General features: G+C 45.8%; 1 protein-coding gene across 1 annotated transcript; it reads right to left on the bottom strand.

Moving 5' to 3' along the window:
- Positions 1–1,305: 1,305 nt before the first annotated feature.
- Positions 1,306–1,608, bottom strand: LOC136455502 (uncharacterized). The gene has a single exon (XM_066455503.1). It carries the CDS (start codon positions 1,606–1,608, stop codon positions 1,306–1,308), a length of 303 nt encoding a protein of 100 aa, XP_066311600.1.
- Between the last annotated feature and the right edge of the window lie 17,833 nt (positions 1,609–19,441).

Raw genomic sequence — 19,441 nt, 5'->3', positions numbered from 1 at the left:
ACCGAGGCCTTGTACTAATTGCTGACGAAGATGCCCATCGGCACAGGCTCTTGGCCGGACCCTGTTTTCGCCAGCGTGTCAGCCGCCTCGTTGAGACGCCTTAGGATGTGGTTGAGCTCAAGACCGTCGAACTTGTCCTCTAGCTGGCGAACCCCTTAGCAATATGTAGCCATCTTGGCATTATGGTAGCTTGATTCCTTTATGACTTGGTCGATGACTAGCTAGGAGTCACCCTAGACATCAAGCCATCAGATACCCAACTCAATGATGATGCATAGGCCATTGACGAGTTCCTTATACTCAGCCACATTGTTGGAGGAGGGGAAAAGGATGCAAACCATGTACCTCATGCATACCCTGAGGGGCGAAACGAAGACCAACCCCACGCCAGCGCCTTTCTTCATCAGTGATCCATTGAAGTACATTGTCCAGTACTCTTGGTTGACGGTTGCTGGCGGTATTTGTACTTCGGTCCACTCTGCAATGAAATCAGCCAGCGCTTGGGAGTTGATGGCCATCCGAGGGGCATACGAAATGCCTTGACCCATCAGCTTGAGTGCCCACTTCGCAATTCTTCTTGTGGCATCCTGATTCTGGACGACCTCACTGAGAGGGAAGGATGTCACGACTGTCACTGGATGCGACTCGAAGTAGTGACGTAACTTCTTCTTGGCGATGAGAATGGCATACAGGAGTTTTTGGATTTTAGGGTAGCAAGTCTTAGAATTGTACAATACCTCGCTAATGAAGTACACAGGACGTTGCACTTTGAGGGCATGTCCCTCTTCTTCTCGCTCCACCACCAGGATGACGCTGACCACTTGCATGGTGGTCGTAATGTAGAGCAGAAGCGGTTCCAAATTGGTCGGAGGGACCAGGATTGGGGCCTTCATCAGAAGCTGCTTGACCGTGTCAAGTGCCTCCTAGGCCTCAAGCGTCCATTTGAAACGGTTGACCTTCTTCACGAGCCAATAGAGGGGGAGACCTCATTCGCCGAGGCATGAGATAAAGCGGCTAAGCGCGGCGAGGCACCCTATAACTCGTTGTACCCCCTTTATGTTCTAAATCAGGCCCATCCTCGTGATGGCCAAGATCTTCTCTGGGTTGGCTTCGATGCCACGCTCAGAGATGATAAAACCCAGCATCATACCCTTAGGACTCCAAAAATGCACTTCTCGGGGTTGAGCTTAATGTTGTTTGCTCGAAGTTTCATGAAGGTCTGCTCTAGGTCGGCTATGACTTGTCTGAGGGTTCCTACACAAAGATGTCTCTATTAGCGTGGAGGAAGTTGATGAGCGCGCTTTCCTATTTGGAGGAAATCATGGTGCCAATGCGCATCACTTTTCCTTTGGAGCCGCTGGGGTCTATGAGGACCTCCTTGGTGCCCTCTACAGGCTCAAAAGACCTAGCCGACCGCTTGGGGTCGGGTGCTTCTTTGGCGACCTCCTTCCTGATGGTCGCAAGCTCCTTGGAGGTGACGATTGCCATGGCTTGTTTGCAGCACTCGACCTCACACTCATAGGAGTGCTGGAAGGAGGTGCTGATGGTGATGACCACGCATGATCCTAGCATTTTCAGCTTCAGATAGGTGTAGTTGGGGACAGCCATAAACTTTATGTAATATGGATGTCCTAGGATGGCATGGTAGGTTCCGTGGAACCTGACCACCTCGAAGGTAAGGATCTCCGTCCAATAATTAGTCAGATCCCCAAAGGTGATAGGTAGATTGATCTACCTAAGTGGCATGGCCTGCTTTCTAGGCACGATGCCGTGGAAAGGCACTCCGGTCGGTCGGATGCATGATCGATCGATGCCCACGACGTCAAGCATTTTGTCATACATGATGTTGAGGCCATTGCCTCCATCCATCAGTACCTTGGTTAGCCGCTTCATGCCGATGATTGGGTCAACCACGAGCGGATATCTCCCTAGTTGTGGGACACTCTCCGGGTGGTCGGTTCGATCAAAGGTTATGGCGGACTTCGACTATCGGAGGAAGGTAGGCGTGGCTGGCTCGGCCGTATAGACCTCATGGCACTTGGAGTCATAGACCACCGACCCTCTAAAGATCATGAGGCAGCCATCCAGCGTCAAAAAGCCATCGTCCTTCCCCTCGGTGTCATCCACGGATGGCCTAGGGTCCTTCCTATGCTCCCCCTTTTTGGAGCCTCTAGACAAGAACCGCTTTATGAGACTGTAGTCCTTGTATAGATGCTTCATAGGGAAAGCATGGTTCAGACATGGTCCTTCGAGCAGCTTCTCAAAGTGGTTCGGGGTGCCCTCGATGGGCTTTCGACCCCCATTACGGTCGGTGGCGACCATGAGCGAGCCCTCGTGCCACTGCTTGTTCTTCATCTTGCTTGGACGGTTGGAGGTGCCTTTGCCAGCGTCCTTGTCCTGCTTTGCCTTGCCCTTGAGATGGTCAAAGATCACTCCGACCGCCTCCTCGCCCGAGGCGTGGCTGGTGCCAATGTCGAGGAGCTCCTTGGTGGTTCTAGGCCCTTACGTCCTAGCTTGTGAACCAAGGACTCATAGGTTGACCCAGATAGGAAGGCTCCTATGATGTTGGCATTGGCGACATTAGGCATCTCGTTGCACTGCTGGGAGAAGCGCTGGATATACCCATGAAGAGTTTCCTCGGCCTTCTATCGGCAGTTTTTGAGATCCCATGAGTTCCCAGGACACACATATGTGCCCTAGAAGTTTCCCACGAAGATCTCTTTTAGGTTCGCCCAACTTTGGATTCTGTTGGGCGGAAGGTGTTCCAACCACGTTCATACCAAATCGGCCAGGAATAATGGAAGGTTGCGGATAATGAAATCGTCATTATCCACTCCACCGGCTTGGCAAGCAAGCCAATAATCCTTAAGCCACAGTCCAAAGTTCATTTCCCTAGAGTATTTCAGGATGTTGGTCGGTGGTCGGTATCGCTGTGGAAAGGTGACGTTGAGGATGTGTTGGCCAAAGGCCTGAGGTCCTGGCAAGTTAGGGCTTGAGCTTCCATCGTCACTGCTATTGTAGCGTCTGCCATGATGAGGGTGGTAGCCACGACTACCCCCTCCCTCGCATCGCCCTGGGCACGCCTGCGGGCATCAAGGGTGTCACGTGTGTCATGGTTGTGGCCGAGACGCTCATGTACCAGGACCATGGTGCGTGGCCTGCCACCTTGCTGTGCCTGGTGGGCTGATACGTCCATGTTGGGTCGCTCTAAAGGCATGCACTGGCTGGCGTCGAGCTCGTGTCATCGGGACAGCGAGCTCTTAGCCTGTTGCGCCGCGTACACTCAAGTTGCGTGTGAATCTCGTGATGGGCCCGATGATCCTCGGGCGTCATGGGCCTTGGAAGGCCTAGAGCAAGGCTACCGTAGCAGTGATGTTCTGGCTCGCCCGAGTGAAGTGTGGGAGGGCTTCATCGTCCTCGATGATCCTTCGGTTCACGTCGCGGGCCACGGTGCACGCATGCCTACCATCTCCATGGCGCTCGATCTCTTGCTCGAGCTTCGTGTGTTCCTACTCGAGCTGGAGTCATGCTTCCTTGAGTTCTTGGTGCCGGGCCTTCAGTTGCTCCACCCGTAGGCGAGGTGGGGGCCCTGCATCCCTCTCGACCTCGTTGTTGAGGTCATTCGTTGGGGTAGCCTCTCCCTCGTGGATGCTTTCAACACGTCCTTTGGGGGTACCTGCCATGAAACATTCACGAGAAGGATGATGGCTCCCCCTACTGGAGTTAGAGTCGGAGGGCGACCCTAATTCTCCCGCGAGGAGGTCGTGGAAAAAATTCCACGACATATTCGGTTATCCCCATGAACTCATCGTTCGTGGGGCATGGAGGCATGCGTTGCGCCACAGGGTGGCCAACGGTCTCTGCGATGTTGCGGATACCGGATGGGAGCGTTGTTGGGGTGCTTTGGATGAGGTATTCTGGGGAGAGTGGCTCTCCTCTGGCTAGCAGTGTCATGATGTTAGTGAATGAGAAGGTGAGGTTGCGCAAGTGCTCTTAGGCCGATCGAGGTCCTAGGAAGGTGATGAGCTGGCGCTCTAGCCTCTCGTAATCAAAGTCGAGGAGCTGGTCACTCCTACGGGTGCAGGCCTCTAGTGCGTGCAGCTATGGCTCCTCAAAGCCTCGGTGACCATGTCGAGGCCAGTGAAGTGGAGAGGTTGGACAGCAGTGGGAGCCTACACCAACCCTCCCTCCACCATGACGATGAAGTCTAGGTTCCCAAAGTGCTCGTGCGCGCCTAGGACCCAGCTAACGCCATGAATAGCCATCCAAGGCCTAGTGTGGATGTCGAGACGCGCAAAAAAACCCCTTCCCAACTATCGATGTTTTGAGTTACCACCGATGAGTAAATTTCTATTATTATGCATCTAGCTCAAATGGTGTGCTTAGATGACATGCAGTTTATACTGGTTTGGGCAGAAAGTCCCTACGTCTAGCTTGTCACGCGCTGCTCGTGTTACTAACACTGAAAGTTTGTAGTAGGGGTTACAAACAAGCGAGAGAGGGAAAGGATCCTAGGTCTCTGGTGAAAGGATTGAGTGGGTGCTGAGAGCTCGATCACTGCTCGGCTGTGTGTTTGTGTCGTGCTCTTGTGTGGATCTGTATCGGATCTTCATGTGTCGATCGGTTCGAGATCCCCTTCATGGGGCGCTCTAGTTTCCCTTTTATAGGCTAAGGGAAAGCACGGGTTATAGCGGAAGGAAAAGGAGAAGAATGAGAAAGAGGAAGGCCTCCAGGATCGTCGGGTCCTTCTTCTCCTTCATGCAGGTCCCGCCAACCCTGTAGATGTCAATAGGGATGGCTCCACATCATGGTCCTGTTCGCCACTAGCGCCATGCACAGGCATCATCCACCAGTCATGGCGCTCCACTCCGTCCTGGCGAACGTCGTGGTGAACTGACGCGCCTGTCAGTGTTCGTATGAGGGTTAGGCAGAACAGAACCGGTATGCCCGACGTTGTTCTTGATGTGAATCCTCAGGTATGGCCCGTCGTGGCCGTGGGTTACATCAGGTCGTGCCGGTCTCTTCCTTGGTGTCATAGTTTTAACCCAGGACCATACGCTTGGACCTGGAGTGGTTGGCGATGGTATGGGTCCCCATTAGGTGAGACAGAGCCCGCACCTAAGGGGTCTGGCGAGGCGAAGCCTGCGGCCTTGGGGTTGGAGCCCGTGCACCTAGGGGTTGGTTGGAGCTGTAGGCGTGCTCTTGACTGCTCGGTTGAATCAATGTTGATGACCATTAGCTCCTCCTCTTTGAGTACCCTAGTATTGGTCCCCGGCACTAATGTTGGTCATAATCTTGTTTTCATCATGTCGTTTGGCCATTGCAAGTGTTTAATATACTTGATAGCATCATCCAATAGTAATGAATTTAAATAAGTTTTAAAATGGATTAGTCCTATTGTCGGATGCATACATTTGTCTATCCATTTTTTGTTGTTTACTACATATTATCTAGATATTTGTGTAAGCAATCAACACCGCAAAATAGGACTAAGCCTCAAGCATAGCTGCATGTAAGAACATGCATGCCTCCTAGTGCCTTGGACAACATCATCGACCATAATGAACCAAAAGGAACTAAACATACAAGCATACAAATGAAATGTCATTGAAAGCATCTAGGCCCCTAGTTGGGTTTCGGTGATTAATGATAATACATTATTACGATGACTAACATGTGTTTTGCAGAGGCAATTAAGTTAGGTCATGGTAATAGAGATCGATTGAGCTATCATGGTGGTCATGCCCCTACGATGGAAATCATTTTGGTTTTCAAAGGATGGACGACAAGGTTAAGGATGGACTAGTTCTAAGTGTCGTTTGGTGTTGAAGAGACACTTAGAGTAGTTTAGGACTTTGTTTTTCCTTTGGTCGTACTATTAAGGGGGATATGGATGGGTAGCTTGACCTAGGTGAGTCTAGTGGGTTAGGTGTGGTGCACACTTGCTTAACCTAGCACTAGGTAGCTCCTAAAAATCCCTTAGATCCATTGGAGCAACCTTCATTCACGTACGATCGAAAGTTGGAAGTGAATGGAGGGTCAAATACTAATCGAACGCTAGCTTTGGTGTGACCGGACGCTGGCGTAGAGTCCGGTTAGTTCATTTGATCAAGGTGAAGTCATCTAGAAGTGACCGGACACTGAGAGGTGAAGTGACCAGATGCTGAGGGCCAGCGTCTGGTCGACTCTAGTAAGGTTCCAGAGAGAGAAAATCATGACCGGACACGTCCGGTCACCATTTGATCACTGGAATTCAGGGTGAACTGACCAGCGCGTCCGATCAACATGACCGGAGCGTTCGGTCTCCCCATAGAGGCACATAACAGTTCATTTTTCAGCCCATGTTTTAAATACTTCCTCCATTCGTATGTGGGGGTACTTTTGCTCATTCCAACAGCTGAGAAATATCTTTGTGAGTGCCAAGAAGAGCAAGGTCCTAGTGAGATGATTGAGATTTGAGAATCCCAAAGAGAGCCCTCATTAGTGAGATCAAGAGTAGCAAAGTGTGCATCCACCCTTCTCATTAGGCTTGTTGTGCTCAAGTGAGAGTTCGTGCTTGTTACTCTTGGTGATCACCATCACCTAGACGGCTTAGTGGTGATTGGGAGATTGGTGATCATCCGGCGGTGCTTGTGGATGACCCAACTCGAGTTGTGAGCGGTTGTGGGTGATTCACCACGACGGAGTGTCAAAGAATCAACCTGTAGAGAGCACTTGATCCCTGTGTGGATCAAGGGAGAGCTACACCCTTGCGTGGATGCTCCAACGAGAACTAGTGGGGAGTGGCGACTCTCCGATACCTCAGCAAAACATCGCCGCGTTCCTCCTTCTCTCCTTACTTTGAGCATTTACTTCGAGAAATTCAATACTTGTCTTTACATCCATAGAATTGGCATGCTAGAGTAGGATTAGAACTTGGGTTGCAAGACTTTTTGTGCGGTAGAACATTAGAAATACTTTCTAGGCATAAGGGGTTAATTGGGCTAACCATTGGATTTAATTATTGAAAGAAATTTAGAATTAGCCCAATTCACCCCCCTCTTGGGCATCTTGATCCTTTCAATTGGTATCAGAGCCTCGTGCTCACATATTTAGGCTTAATCGCCTAGAGAATGATGTCTCATGGGGATGGACCTCCTCCTTTCTTTGAGGGGGATGATTTTCCATATTGGAAAATTTGCATGGAGGCGTGCTTAGAAGCTCTAGATGTTGGAATACTTAGAGCCGCCTCACAAGGCTTCCCAAAACCTCGGGATGCTACTAACCTACAAGGCGATGAGGTGAATTACGAGAAATAGAATGCAAAGGCTCAAAACACCATCTTTAGAGGCCTTTGCAAAGATGTGTTTAACCGGGTGAGGAACCACAAAGATGCCCATGCACTATGGTCAGACGTTTGTGCGTTCCATGAGGGAACAAAAAGTGAGCGTGAGAAACGCTATCATCTTGTCATGAAAAAGCTTAACTCTTTTGAGATGCTTCCTAAAGAATGTGCAAATGAGATGTACTCACGTTTGAATGTTCTTGTAGAGGAAGTCAATGGGCTTGGACTCACGCAAATACAACCATCCGATGTTGTAAGAAAGATTTTGAGTATCCTCCCCATTGACAAATATGGGCATATTGTGACCGTGCTTCATCAAAGTGATCTTTCCACCGCTACACCGACACAAATCTTGTTAAAGATCAATGCTCATGAGATGTATATGCACATCACGCCACAAGATGGCTCATCCTCTACCAAGAAGAAAGACAAGGACTTAGCATTCAAAGCTAGCCAAGAGAAGGGCAAAGCAAGACTTGAGTATGAGAGCTCAAGTGATGATGAAGTTGATGATGCAAGTCTTGCTCTCATGGTGAGAAAAACCGCCAAGATGCTAAAGAAGCTCAACAAGAGTGGCATCAAATTCGATGGCAAGAAGAAGAAGTTCTTCACTAGCTCTAGAAGGAAGCCAATCTCCGAGATGGATTGCTATAATTATGGAGAACTTGGTCATCTAGCAGACCAATGCACCAAGCCCAAGAAAGACAAGTTTAAGAACAAGTACAAGGGCAAGAAAGATGACTCAAGTAATGAAGAAGAAGATGAGAAGAAGAAAAACAAGCCATACAAGAAGGGAGATGGCAAGAAGAAGGACTTCCACAAGAAGAAGAAGAAGAGTGGAAAGGCATACATCGTCGGTGATTGGATCACGGACATTGATTCATCTAGTGGGTCATCCGATGATGATAGTGACAACGAGAAGGTGGCCATCATTGTTATTGACTCTTCATCATCTTCACCGCCACCACCGCCATCATCCTCTACACACATATGCCTTATGGCCAAGGGTGAACGCAAGGTATCAAATGATGACGATAGTAGTGGTGATGAACATGCTAGTAATGATGATAGCGATAGTGATGATGATGAATATGAATCACCTTCTTATGATGATATTGCTAGATTGCTAAAACAATACACTAAGATCATTATAAAGACTAGAGCTAAGAATGAAAAACTAGAAGCTAAGAATGATTCACTTTTAGCAAAATGTGATATGGCGGAAAAGGCTAGTATCGAGCTTAGAGAAGTAAATGATGCTATATCATCCAAACTCAAGGAGCTCAAATCTTCTAAGAAAGAGCTTAAAGATAAACATGATAAACTTGAGAGGATACACAATGAGCTCATCACTAGTCATAACAAGCTAAAAGAAGAATATACAACTCTAAAGATCAATCATGGTAATCTTGTTATTGCTCAAGAATTCTTATCCAACGAGCCACATGATGCTACTAACGATGTTATTAAGATTGATATAGCTACATCATGTGATGATTTGATCTTGAGAGCATTGAGCAAAGTTCTAGTAGCAAGGGCAAGCAAGTGGTTGAGGGTGATGATTATGATGAGTTTGTCAAGCTCAAGAATGATAAGGAAAAGCTCAAGAAAGATCTTGAAAAAATCAAAAGCCATAACACTATTGTGCTAGAAACTCTTGATCATGATGGTGATTTGATCCTTGAGAATGAGAAGCTCAAAGAAGAGAACAAGAAGCTCAAGGAAGAGAAAAACAATGATGCTCTCAAGGAAGAAAACAAGAAGCTCAAATTGGAGAAAGAGCATCTCAAGATTGGATTGAGCAAGTTCACAAGAGGCAAGCATCTACAAAGTGAGCTACTTATGAACACCATCATGAAGATGGATAGAAATGGCATTGGGTATTTGGCAAACCAAGAGAAGAAGGCTCAAGCTCAACAACAACACAAGTCAAAGCCAAAGCCAAAGAGATGTTTTGAGTGTGGACAAGAAGGTCACTTTTTCCATGAGTGCCAAACTCCACCACCACAACCCTTGCCCAAGCATGCTAGACCTTTTGCCTTCAATGCTCACTACATGCTTAGAAAGGATTCTAGTGGGAAAATAAAAGTCATGTTCTTAGGACCTCCCAACAAAAATAGGCCTAAGAAAATTTAGGTTGCAAGGTCACTTGTTGAGAAGGTGAAGGGCCCTCAACAAGTTTGGGTTCCTAAAGCTTGATCTCTTGTGTGTAGGTGAACTACAAGACCGGTGGAAGTCATTGGGTTATTGATAGTGGTTGCACACGACATATGACCGGTGATCCTTGTATGTTCACCTCACTAGATGAAGAAGTAAATGGACAAGAAAGAATCATATTTGGAGATAATTCAAAGGACAAGGTTAAAGGATTGGGCAAAGTGGCAATATCAAATGCTCATTCTATCTCAAATATGCTATATGTTGCTTCATTGAGTTTTAACTTGCTATCCATTGGATAATTGTGTGATCTTGGCTTCCAATGCTTGTTCACTAAGAAGGAAGTTATTATATCTAAGAAGGATGATGATCAAGTGATATTCAAAGGATTTAGATACAACAACCTATATTTAGTGGATTTCACCTCCGAAGATGCTAACTTGAAGACATGTCTATTCACCAAAACAACACTTGGGTGGCTATGGCATAGAATACTTACTCAAGAAGCTGATGAAGAATGATTTGGTGAGAGGGTTAAAGGATGTGAAGTTTGAGAAGGACAAGCTTTGTAGTGCATGTTAAGCCGGCAAGCAAGATGCAAATACTCATCCAACCAAAACTTTCATGTCAACCACAAGAGTGCTAGAAGTCCTTCACATGGATTTATTTGGACCAACAATATACACGAGTTTGGAAGGAAATCTTTATTGTCTTATGATTGTTGATGACTATTCAAGATATACATGGGTATTCTTCCTTCATGACAAATCCAAAGTTACATCTTGCTTTAAGAAATTTGCCAAAAGAGCTTAAAATGAATTTGAAGTGAAGCTCAAGAAGATTAGAAGTGACAATGGGAAAGAATTTGACAACACAAACATAGAAGCCTATTGTGATGAAGTTGGGATCAAGCATGAGGTCTCCGCAACATATACTCCTCAACAAAATGGTGTAGTTGAGAGAAAGAACTGGACATTGATCACTCTTGCAAGAACAATGCTAGATGAGTATAACACCCCCGAAGCTCTATGGGCGGAAGCTATCAACACCGCATGTTATGCATCCAACCGCCTATTCCTTCAAAAGTTCCTTAGCAAGACACCTTATGAGTTGCTCAATGGGAAGAAGCCGGACGTCTCTTTCTTTAGGGTGTTTGGTTGCAAATCCTACATCTACAAGAAGCAGCATCACCTAGAGAAGTTTCAAAGATGTTGTGATATTGGTTTTCTTGTTGTTTACTCATCAAAGTCCAAACCATATAGAGTATTTAATAAAGCCACCGGCTTGATTAAAGAAACATATGATGTGGAATTTGATGAATCTAACGGCTCCCAAGGAGCACATGAGAATCTTGATGATGTTGGTGATGAACCATTGAGGGAGGCTATGAAGAACATTCCGGTTGGAGACATCAAGCCTAAAGATGATGTATAAGTGATTGAACCACCTTCTTTATCAAGTGTGCCACAAGATTACGATAACGATGAGAGAGTAGAAAATAAAGATACTCATATCTCCCATGATCAAATGGTGGTACAAGCACAAGATGCTGATGCTCCACAACCTCCTCCTCAAGTGGTCAATAGAAGAAATACACCTCTACTACAAGATCATCCAAAATATCTCATCATAGGGAGTCCATCAAAGGGTGTAATGACTCGCTCATAAAAACTTGCTTCATTTATTGCTCATCACTCTTTTGTCTCTTGCTATGAGCCTACCAAGGTAGAAAAAGCTCTTCAAGATCCAAATTGGATAAATGCCATGCATAAAGAGTTGAACAACTTTACCCGCAATGAAGTTTGGACTCTTGAAGAGCGGCCAAAAGGTGCAAGAGTCATTGGAACAAAGTGAGTGTTCCGCAACAAGCAAGATGATCAAGGCATTGTTGTGAGGAACAAGGCAAGACTAGTTGTAAAGGGGTTCTCTCAAGTTGAAGGTTTGGATTTTAGAGAGACCTTTGCACCGGTTGCAAGACTAAAAGCCATCCATATCCTCCTTGCATATGCATCACATCATAAAATGAAACTATATCAAATGGATGTGAAAAGTGCTTTTTTAAATGGCTTCATTAATGAACTAGTCTATGTTGATCAACCTCTCGGGTTTGAAGACCCTAGATATCCTAATCATGTTTATAGGTTGTCCAAGGCATTATATGGGCTTAAGCAAGCCCCAAGAGCTTGGTATGAGCGCCTTCGGGACTTCCTCATTGAGAAGGACTTCATCATTGGGAAGGTCGACACCACACTATTCACCAAGAAGCTTGATGGGCACATCTTCATTTGTCAAGTGTATGTTGATGATATCATCTTTGGATCATCAAATAAAGATTCTTGCAAAGAGTTTGGTGAATTAATGTCGAAGGAGTTCGAGATGTCAATGATTGGAGAGCTTACATTCTTTCTTGGTTTTCAAGTCAAGCAAATGAGAGAAGAGACTTTCATCTCTCAAGAGAAATATATAAATGATCTTCTCAAGAGATTCAAGATGGATGAATGTAAGCCAATCAAGACACCAATGCCAACAAATGGACATCTCAACCTATATGAGGGAGGTAACACGGTTGATCAAACTCTCTACCGCTCTATGATTGGTAGCTTGTTATATTTAACCGCATCTAGGCCCGACATCATGTTTAGTGTGTGTATGTGTGCTAGATTTTAAGCTAATCCTAAGGAAACTCACTTGATTGCCGTAAAAAGAATCCTTAGGTATCTTAAGCACACACCAAGCATTGGCCTTTGGTATCCCAAAGGAGCTAGATTTGAATTAATTGGCTATTCTAATTCGGATTATGCTGGTTGCAAAGTTGATAGAAAAAGCACATCTGGAGGCTGCCATTTGCTTGGTAGATCTCTTATGTCTTGGTCCTCTAAGAAATAAAATAGTGTGGCTTTGTCTACCGCCGAAGCGGAATACATTGCGGGGGTGTTTGTTGTGCACAAATACTTTATATGAAACAAACTTTGCTAGACTATGGTGTAGTTCTAGAAAAAGTACCTCTTTTGTGCGATAATAAAAGTGCAGTAAAACCTGCAAATAATCTGGTTCAACACTCTCGTACCAAGCACATAGATATCCGCCATCACTTTCTTAGAGATCATGTTGCAAAGAATGATATTTCACTAGAAGGTGTAAGGACCGAAGATCAATTAGCGGATATCTTCACTAAACCTCTAGATGAGGCAACATTTTGTAGGTTGTGGAATGAGCTCAATGTTCTTGATTTTAGTATCTTCACTAAAAAATGAGCTTGTGTTGTCCCTTGCATTGCATTGTAATATACAACATGTTTAATTTTTGGTAATGCATATAGGGCTTGTCTAACATGGTTAAGATAACCGCCGTAAAGCGTGTAAAGAAGCTTAACCTTGGATCAAACTTGATATGCAACTAGATTTAATTTCAAGTATTGCACTGCATATGCATGAATGTTGCTTTGTCGTTTATCTTCAATTGCCTTCTTATTGCCTATTTTCTTAAAAAGAATTATAGCCTAACGCAAAATATTTTGAAAATTTTGAGAGTTTGAGAGAGGTCACTCACATCAGTCCTAATTGGTGTTTATTTGGATCTTATTAGAGTTGAGACTTGATTGGGAACAGGCAGCACGAAGGACTTTGAAGATTTGCTGAAAAAAGGGTGACCGGACGCTGCACCGGACTCTGATGTCTAGCATCCGGTCAGTTCATAGGAGGTGAAGTGCTGCTGAGAAGGAGTGATCGAACGCTAAAATAGTGTCTTCCCAGCGTCCAGTCAGATGGCGATCCAGCGTCCGGTCAATCGAAGACGATGAAGGCAGCTTGCACCGGACTTTGGCTGCGTCTGGTCGGTGTTCACCGGACACGTCCGGTCGTGATTCCAGGGGTTTTGGACCTATCTGGAATCAACCGGACGCTGGGTGGTAGCGTCCGGTCACTGCCACCAGAGCGTCTGGTTAGTAGAAAACGTGTGGGATTCCAACTCTTTTCTCCATTTCCTTTTCTACTCCATGGGGGCCACTATATATCGCCGCGCGTGTGTTTGACCTATCCTATTCCACGTCGTCGCAGCGCCTGCCCGAGCCACCACGCCACCATGCTCGCCCTGCTCCCACGCCAGCGCCGTGTCCAAGCGCCGTAGCAACCCACGCCGCCCGTCCTCCGCGCCACCGCTCGTGCCTTCCTTGCCCGCAGCCATGCCACCATTGCCGCCCATGCGTCTCTAGTGCCGCCTCTGAGACCTGCCACCGCGCTCGCGCCCTGCCGTGCCACCGCTGCCCACGCCATGCTCCCTGCACCGCGCTCGCGCCGCCGTGCCACAGCGCCCGCGCCACCGTAGTAGTGCCGCCCGACCGCACCTAATTGCTTGCTTTCTTAGGGTTTCGTATCTCTAGATGAATAATTAAAATTATTTGTATACCCTCTGTTCTATCGTGCAGCGAGTCGGTGTCGTTGAGGTCCTATTTGCAGTTGTCAGTCAACTAGGGCCCAAGCTCGTGAGTACAGATTAAGGCCAAGCCTCGGAAGTGACAGTTGAAAGTTGATCTTCGTCAGCGGCAGTTGTTCTTTTCAAATCCATCAGATGGCTCATGTCAAGAATGTTGGAGGTGGTCCCGATGATGAGGATCCGAGGCCCCCGCCTCGCCAGCCTATAGATCTAAATGGCAAGGCGATGAAGAAGCTTACAACAAAGAAGTGGAAGTATCTAGATGCAGATACAGCTAGAGCGGCCACAGTTGCAGCAGCAGCAGAGCGTGCAGAGACAGGAGGTGCTAGGAGTAGAGTCTAGATCATAGATCAACTCTCTCCATCTACAAGGGCTGCACTAGAGCAGGTTGAGCGCCGTCATGGTGGTCTAGCTGGGACTATCATGGTTGTGGAACGATGAGTTGTCTTGGATGAGAGTCAGCCTCAAGGGGGTCACAGCAGGAGCCACAACTAGCAGAGCAGACTCAGGAGGGAGAGCAAGCTGAGGAGACAGAGCAGGCACCTCAGCCACAGCTTTGCCGCTCTGGTCGTACCCATGCTCCATTCACTCTGAGGTTAGAGACCTAGTAGAGGGGTTCACGTCCACCACCTAGACCACAGGGTCTGCCTCTAGTGACCCACTTGGATTTGAGGGTCGTCATGGCCAAGCAGGTTCAATAGCTCAGATTTATGGATTTTGAGCAGTGGTTTCCACCGATGTGGAATGAGCGTGCTTCAGAGGGTTTTTACACACCTCTAGAGGAAGATTTTTATAATACATATCTTAACAGTGGTGCAGTATTCAGATCTCAAAGGGTGTGCAACATTGAGACCATTGTAGCAGCAGCTAGAGAGCATATTCACCCTTACCTAGCTTACCTGCCAGGGCTGACAGATTTACTTGGATGGATAGGCTTATATATTCCATCTTGGGTCCGTCAGTTCTATGCTTCTCTCTGGATTGACCCACAACATAGATTTATACACTTTGTATTCATTGACAGAGATTACAGGCTGACGAGCACTAGGGTTAGAGAGATACTCAGGCTTCAGGAGCAGCCCATCCGACTACATGAGGTTTGGTATGGATAGACAGCGCCCCCATACGCCATCAAGGCGGTATGGTGCCCCTACTGATCTAGTCCACCACTGCTTCACAGAGCCCTTCGGTGAGGGGTCTAGTAGGACACCCAGTGATCTCACTCCCATTGCTAGAGTGCTTGATGCTATTATGAGGAGGACACTGCTTCCGAGGATTGGGTATCGTGAGGGTTTAACTCGCATATAGTTATGGTTACTGAACTCTCTGATGCAGCAGACAGTGTTTGACATTTGGGATCTCCTTCTATCAGAGATGGAGGATACTACTACAGAGGGGTTCAAGGGTCATAGGCAGCTATTGTATGCTCACTGGATTACATTCTTGATCCACAGGGCAGTTACTGTGAGGCCACCAGAGATTATAGCAGAGTACAGTGGTGCTACTATAGAGTTCCCTACATACAACATGACTCAGATGATCTGACATAGTGCAGTGAGGACACCTAGCCAGCCAAGCCAACGTTCAGAGGTGCCAGAGACTGCAGCTCAGCAGGATGAGACTATCAGGGGCATAGCAGCTATAGAGGAGTAGCTTGATGCTCAGCAGGAGGGGATGGTCTAGAGTGAACCTAGTGACAGCTCAGATGAGGACTACCGGGACATTTCTGAAAGGTCCTAATGGCTAGAGGGGGGTGAATAGCCTAATAAAAATTTCTACAACAACACTTAACCAAAATGGTTAGACAATTATGAGGCAAAGCAAGTGTTGCGCTAGCCTACTCAAAATGCAAGCCACCTAGCACAATTCTAGTTTAGATAGTGTCTATTCACACAAAAGCTATAACACTACCCTATGTTAGTATGCTCTCAAAGGCTAACTAAAGAGCCACACCAACCAAGCAAGTAAGCTCTCACAACTAGCTACACTAAAGAGCTTGTCAACTAGTTTGCGGTAAAGTAAAGAGAGTGATCAAGAAGATTATACCGCCGTGTAGATGAAGAAACCAATCAATCACAAGGATGAATAACAATGATGACCAATCACCTCAGAATTAATGATGAACACAATGATTTTTTACCGAGGTTCACTTGCTTGCCGGCAAGCTAGTCCTCATTATGGTGATTCACTCACTTGGAGGTTCACGTGCTAATTGGCTTCATATGCCAAACCCTCAATATGGTGCCGCATAACCAACACAAGATGAGGATCACACAAGCCACGAGTAATCTACTAGAGTACCTTTTGGCTCTCCACCAAGGAAAGGTCAAGAACCCCTCACAATCACCACGATCGGAGCCGGAGACAATCACCACCCTCCGCTCAACGATCCTCGCTGCTCCAAGCCATCTAGGTGGCGGCAACCACCAAGAGTAACAAGTGAAACCCATAGTGAAACACGAACACCAAGTGCCTCTAGATACAATCACTCAAGCAATTCACTTGGATTCTCTCCTAATCTCACAAAGATGATGAATCAATGATGGAGATGGGTGGAAGGGCTTTGGCTAAGCTCACAAGGTTGCTATGTTAATGTAAATGGCCAAAAGTGTGAGCTTGAACCAGCCATGAGGCTTAAATAGAAGCCCCCATGAAATAGAGCCATTGTACCCTTTCACTGGGCACAACGCGGGGTGACCGGACGCTCCGGTCCAATCAACCGGACGCTGGCCCTCAGCGTCCGGTCACGTGATTCATGCCATGCGTCCTCTACTTCAAATACTGTTCGTCATATTTCAATGGTCATCAGTTGACCGGATGCGTCAGTTAGAAAATGACCGGACGCTGGACCTCAGCGTCCGGTCACGTGATTCATGCCACGCATCCTCTACTTCAAATATTGTTCGTCAGATTTCAACGGTCATCAGTTGACCGGATGCGTCAGTTAGAAAATGACCGGACGCTGGACCTCAGCGTCTGGTCGTTTCCAGTAAGGTTCCAAAATGAGTTTTTGTCGACCGGACGCGTCCGGTCATGCTTGACCGGACACAGCCCAGCGTCCGGTGCTTAACACTAATCACTGTGCTGACCGACAACACGACCGGACGCAACCCTTCAGCGTCCGGTCGTAGAGCGACCTAGCGTCCGGTCAGTTGACCGACGCCAGCATCATTGCGACCAACTCCATTTCACCTCTAACTTCTTCACCCTTGCTCAAATGTGCCAACCACCAAGTGTATCACCTTGTGCACATGTGTTGGCATATTTTTCATAAACATTTTCAAGGGTGTTAGTTCTCCACTAGATCCTAAATGCATATGCAATGAGTTAGAACATCTAGTGGCACTTTGATAACCGCATTTCGATATGAGTTTCACCCCTCTTAATAGTACGACTATCAATCCTAAATGTGATCACACTCTCTAAGTGTCTTGATCACCAAAACAAAATTGCTCCTATGGTTTATACCTTTGCCTTGAGCTTTTTGTTTTTCTCTTTCTTCTTTCCAAGTCCAAGCACTTGATCATCATCATGGTATCATCATCATCATCATGCTGTGATCTTCACTTGCTTCATCACTTGGAGTGTGCTACCTATCTCATGATCACTTGATAAACTAGGTTAGCACTTAGGGTTTCATCAATTCACCAAAACCAAACTAGAGCTTTCAATCTCCCCCTTTTTGGTAATTGATGACAACCCTTTCACAAAGATATGAATTGAAATTCAATTGAATCCATGTTGCTTGTCCAAGCATATTTACCATGTGTAAAAGGATATGGACAAGTTTCATGAACCCCAAATGGTAGCAATTGCTCCCCCTACATATGTGCTAAGAGTTTGGATTGTAGCTTGCACATATGCTTGAATAGGAAATATAGGAGTCAATGTCTACCACATGATGCTAAGGTGTAAGAGATGGACCTTTGAAGTGTGATACCAATCGGAGTGCACCATTACACCTTCCTTAGCACCATGATTAGCTTGATACCACTTGGAAACAACACTTTGAAAATGAAATCATTATATAACCTATGCATGCTAGTTTTTCATTTCATCATTCAATCCTACAACTATCATACACCACACAAGCTTGGATATCGCAATTTAAAACTTATGCCATGCAAGCAAAACATATGAAATGCACATTCAAATGCACCATACAAGTTCATGAGCTTGCTCCCCCTACTTGTGTGCTCTAAATTTTAGTTGATCCCTTTCCTTTGTCATGTCTCTCATATATCAAGATATCTTTATGTTTCTCTCCCTTTATGATATTTCTTCTCCCTTTTCACTATTTTTACTACTATCTTTGTTTCTCTCCCTCTTTGTCATCAATGACCACAAAGGTTCTAAATATAGATAGTATTACTTGTAGGGTTGAGATTATCAATGTCAGTCAATGGGGTGATGATCATTTTCCTAAATTTGGTTCAAACTAGATCATTTGCCAAAGATATTTAACTCGGTTTGATCCAAGGACAAGCTTCTTCACACCTCCAAATAAGGATTATCTTGTACCATGTTGAGTTAAACACTTAGAGCTCATATTCTAGATTAAACACTAGGTTTACAAGCCCATAAACATGTCATATGCTATCACTAGATCAAGTCAAGCATAGAAGCAATAGTGATATCATATAGACATCAAAATCATTTGATTTTCATGAATGAGCCTAATAAAATAGAACCACTTGAAGGGTCCTAATAAAATTGAAAATGTGACTAGATGCACTAATCATGTCCTTAGCAAAGATGTGTGTTATGCCAATCAACTTTTACCTTTGATTGCTTGAAGGAGAGGCATGTCATATGAGTGGGGGGTGCATCAACACATATTTGAGAAATCCAATATGTTCAACTCACTCCTTAGCTTGCAAAACCTTTTCTCATCCAATGGCTTGGTGAATATGTTAGCAAGTTGATCTTCGGTGCCTACACTTTCAATGCAAATATCCCCTTTTTGTTGGTGATCTCTTATGAAATGGTGGTGGACATTAATGTGCTTTGTTCTTGCATGTTGAACTGGATTGTTGGTCAACTTGATTGCACTCTCATTGTCATATAGCAATGGCACTTTCTAGAACTTGATTCCAAAGTCACTCAAAGTGGCCTTAATCCAAAGTATTTATGCACAACAACTACTGCCGGATATGTATTCGGCTTTGGCGGTTGATAATGCAACACTATTTTGCTTCTTTGATGACCATGAAACAAGTGATCTTCCCAACAATTAACATGTGCCTAAGGTGCTCTTCCTTTCAACCTTGCATCCCGCATAATCTGAGTCAGAGTAACCAACTAGCTCAAACTTTGCTCCTTTGGGATACCACAAACCAACATTTGGTGTATGCTTCAAGTACCTCAATATCCTCTTTGTAGCTTTCAAATGACTTTCCCTTGATGAGGCTTGAAATCTTGCACACATGCATACACTAAACATGACATCCGGCCTTGATGCGGTCACATAGAGTAGGCTTCCAATTATAGATCGATATAACTTTTGATCCATCATATTTCCACTTGCAT

The sequence above is a fragment of the Miscanthus floridulus genome, chromosome 5 (genome assembly GCF_019320115.1).
Source record: "Miscanthus floridulus cultivar M001 chromosome 5, ASM1932011v1, whole genome shotgun sequence".
Taxonomy (NCBI): domain Eukaryota; kingdom Viridiplantae; phylum Streptophyta; class Magnoliopsida; order Poales; family Poaceae; genus Miscanthus; species Miscanthus floridulus.
The sequence above is the reverse complement of the archived record's forward strand: the minus strand, read 5'-3'. Positions and strand labels throughout refer to the sequence as shown.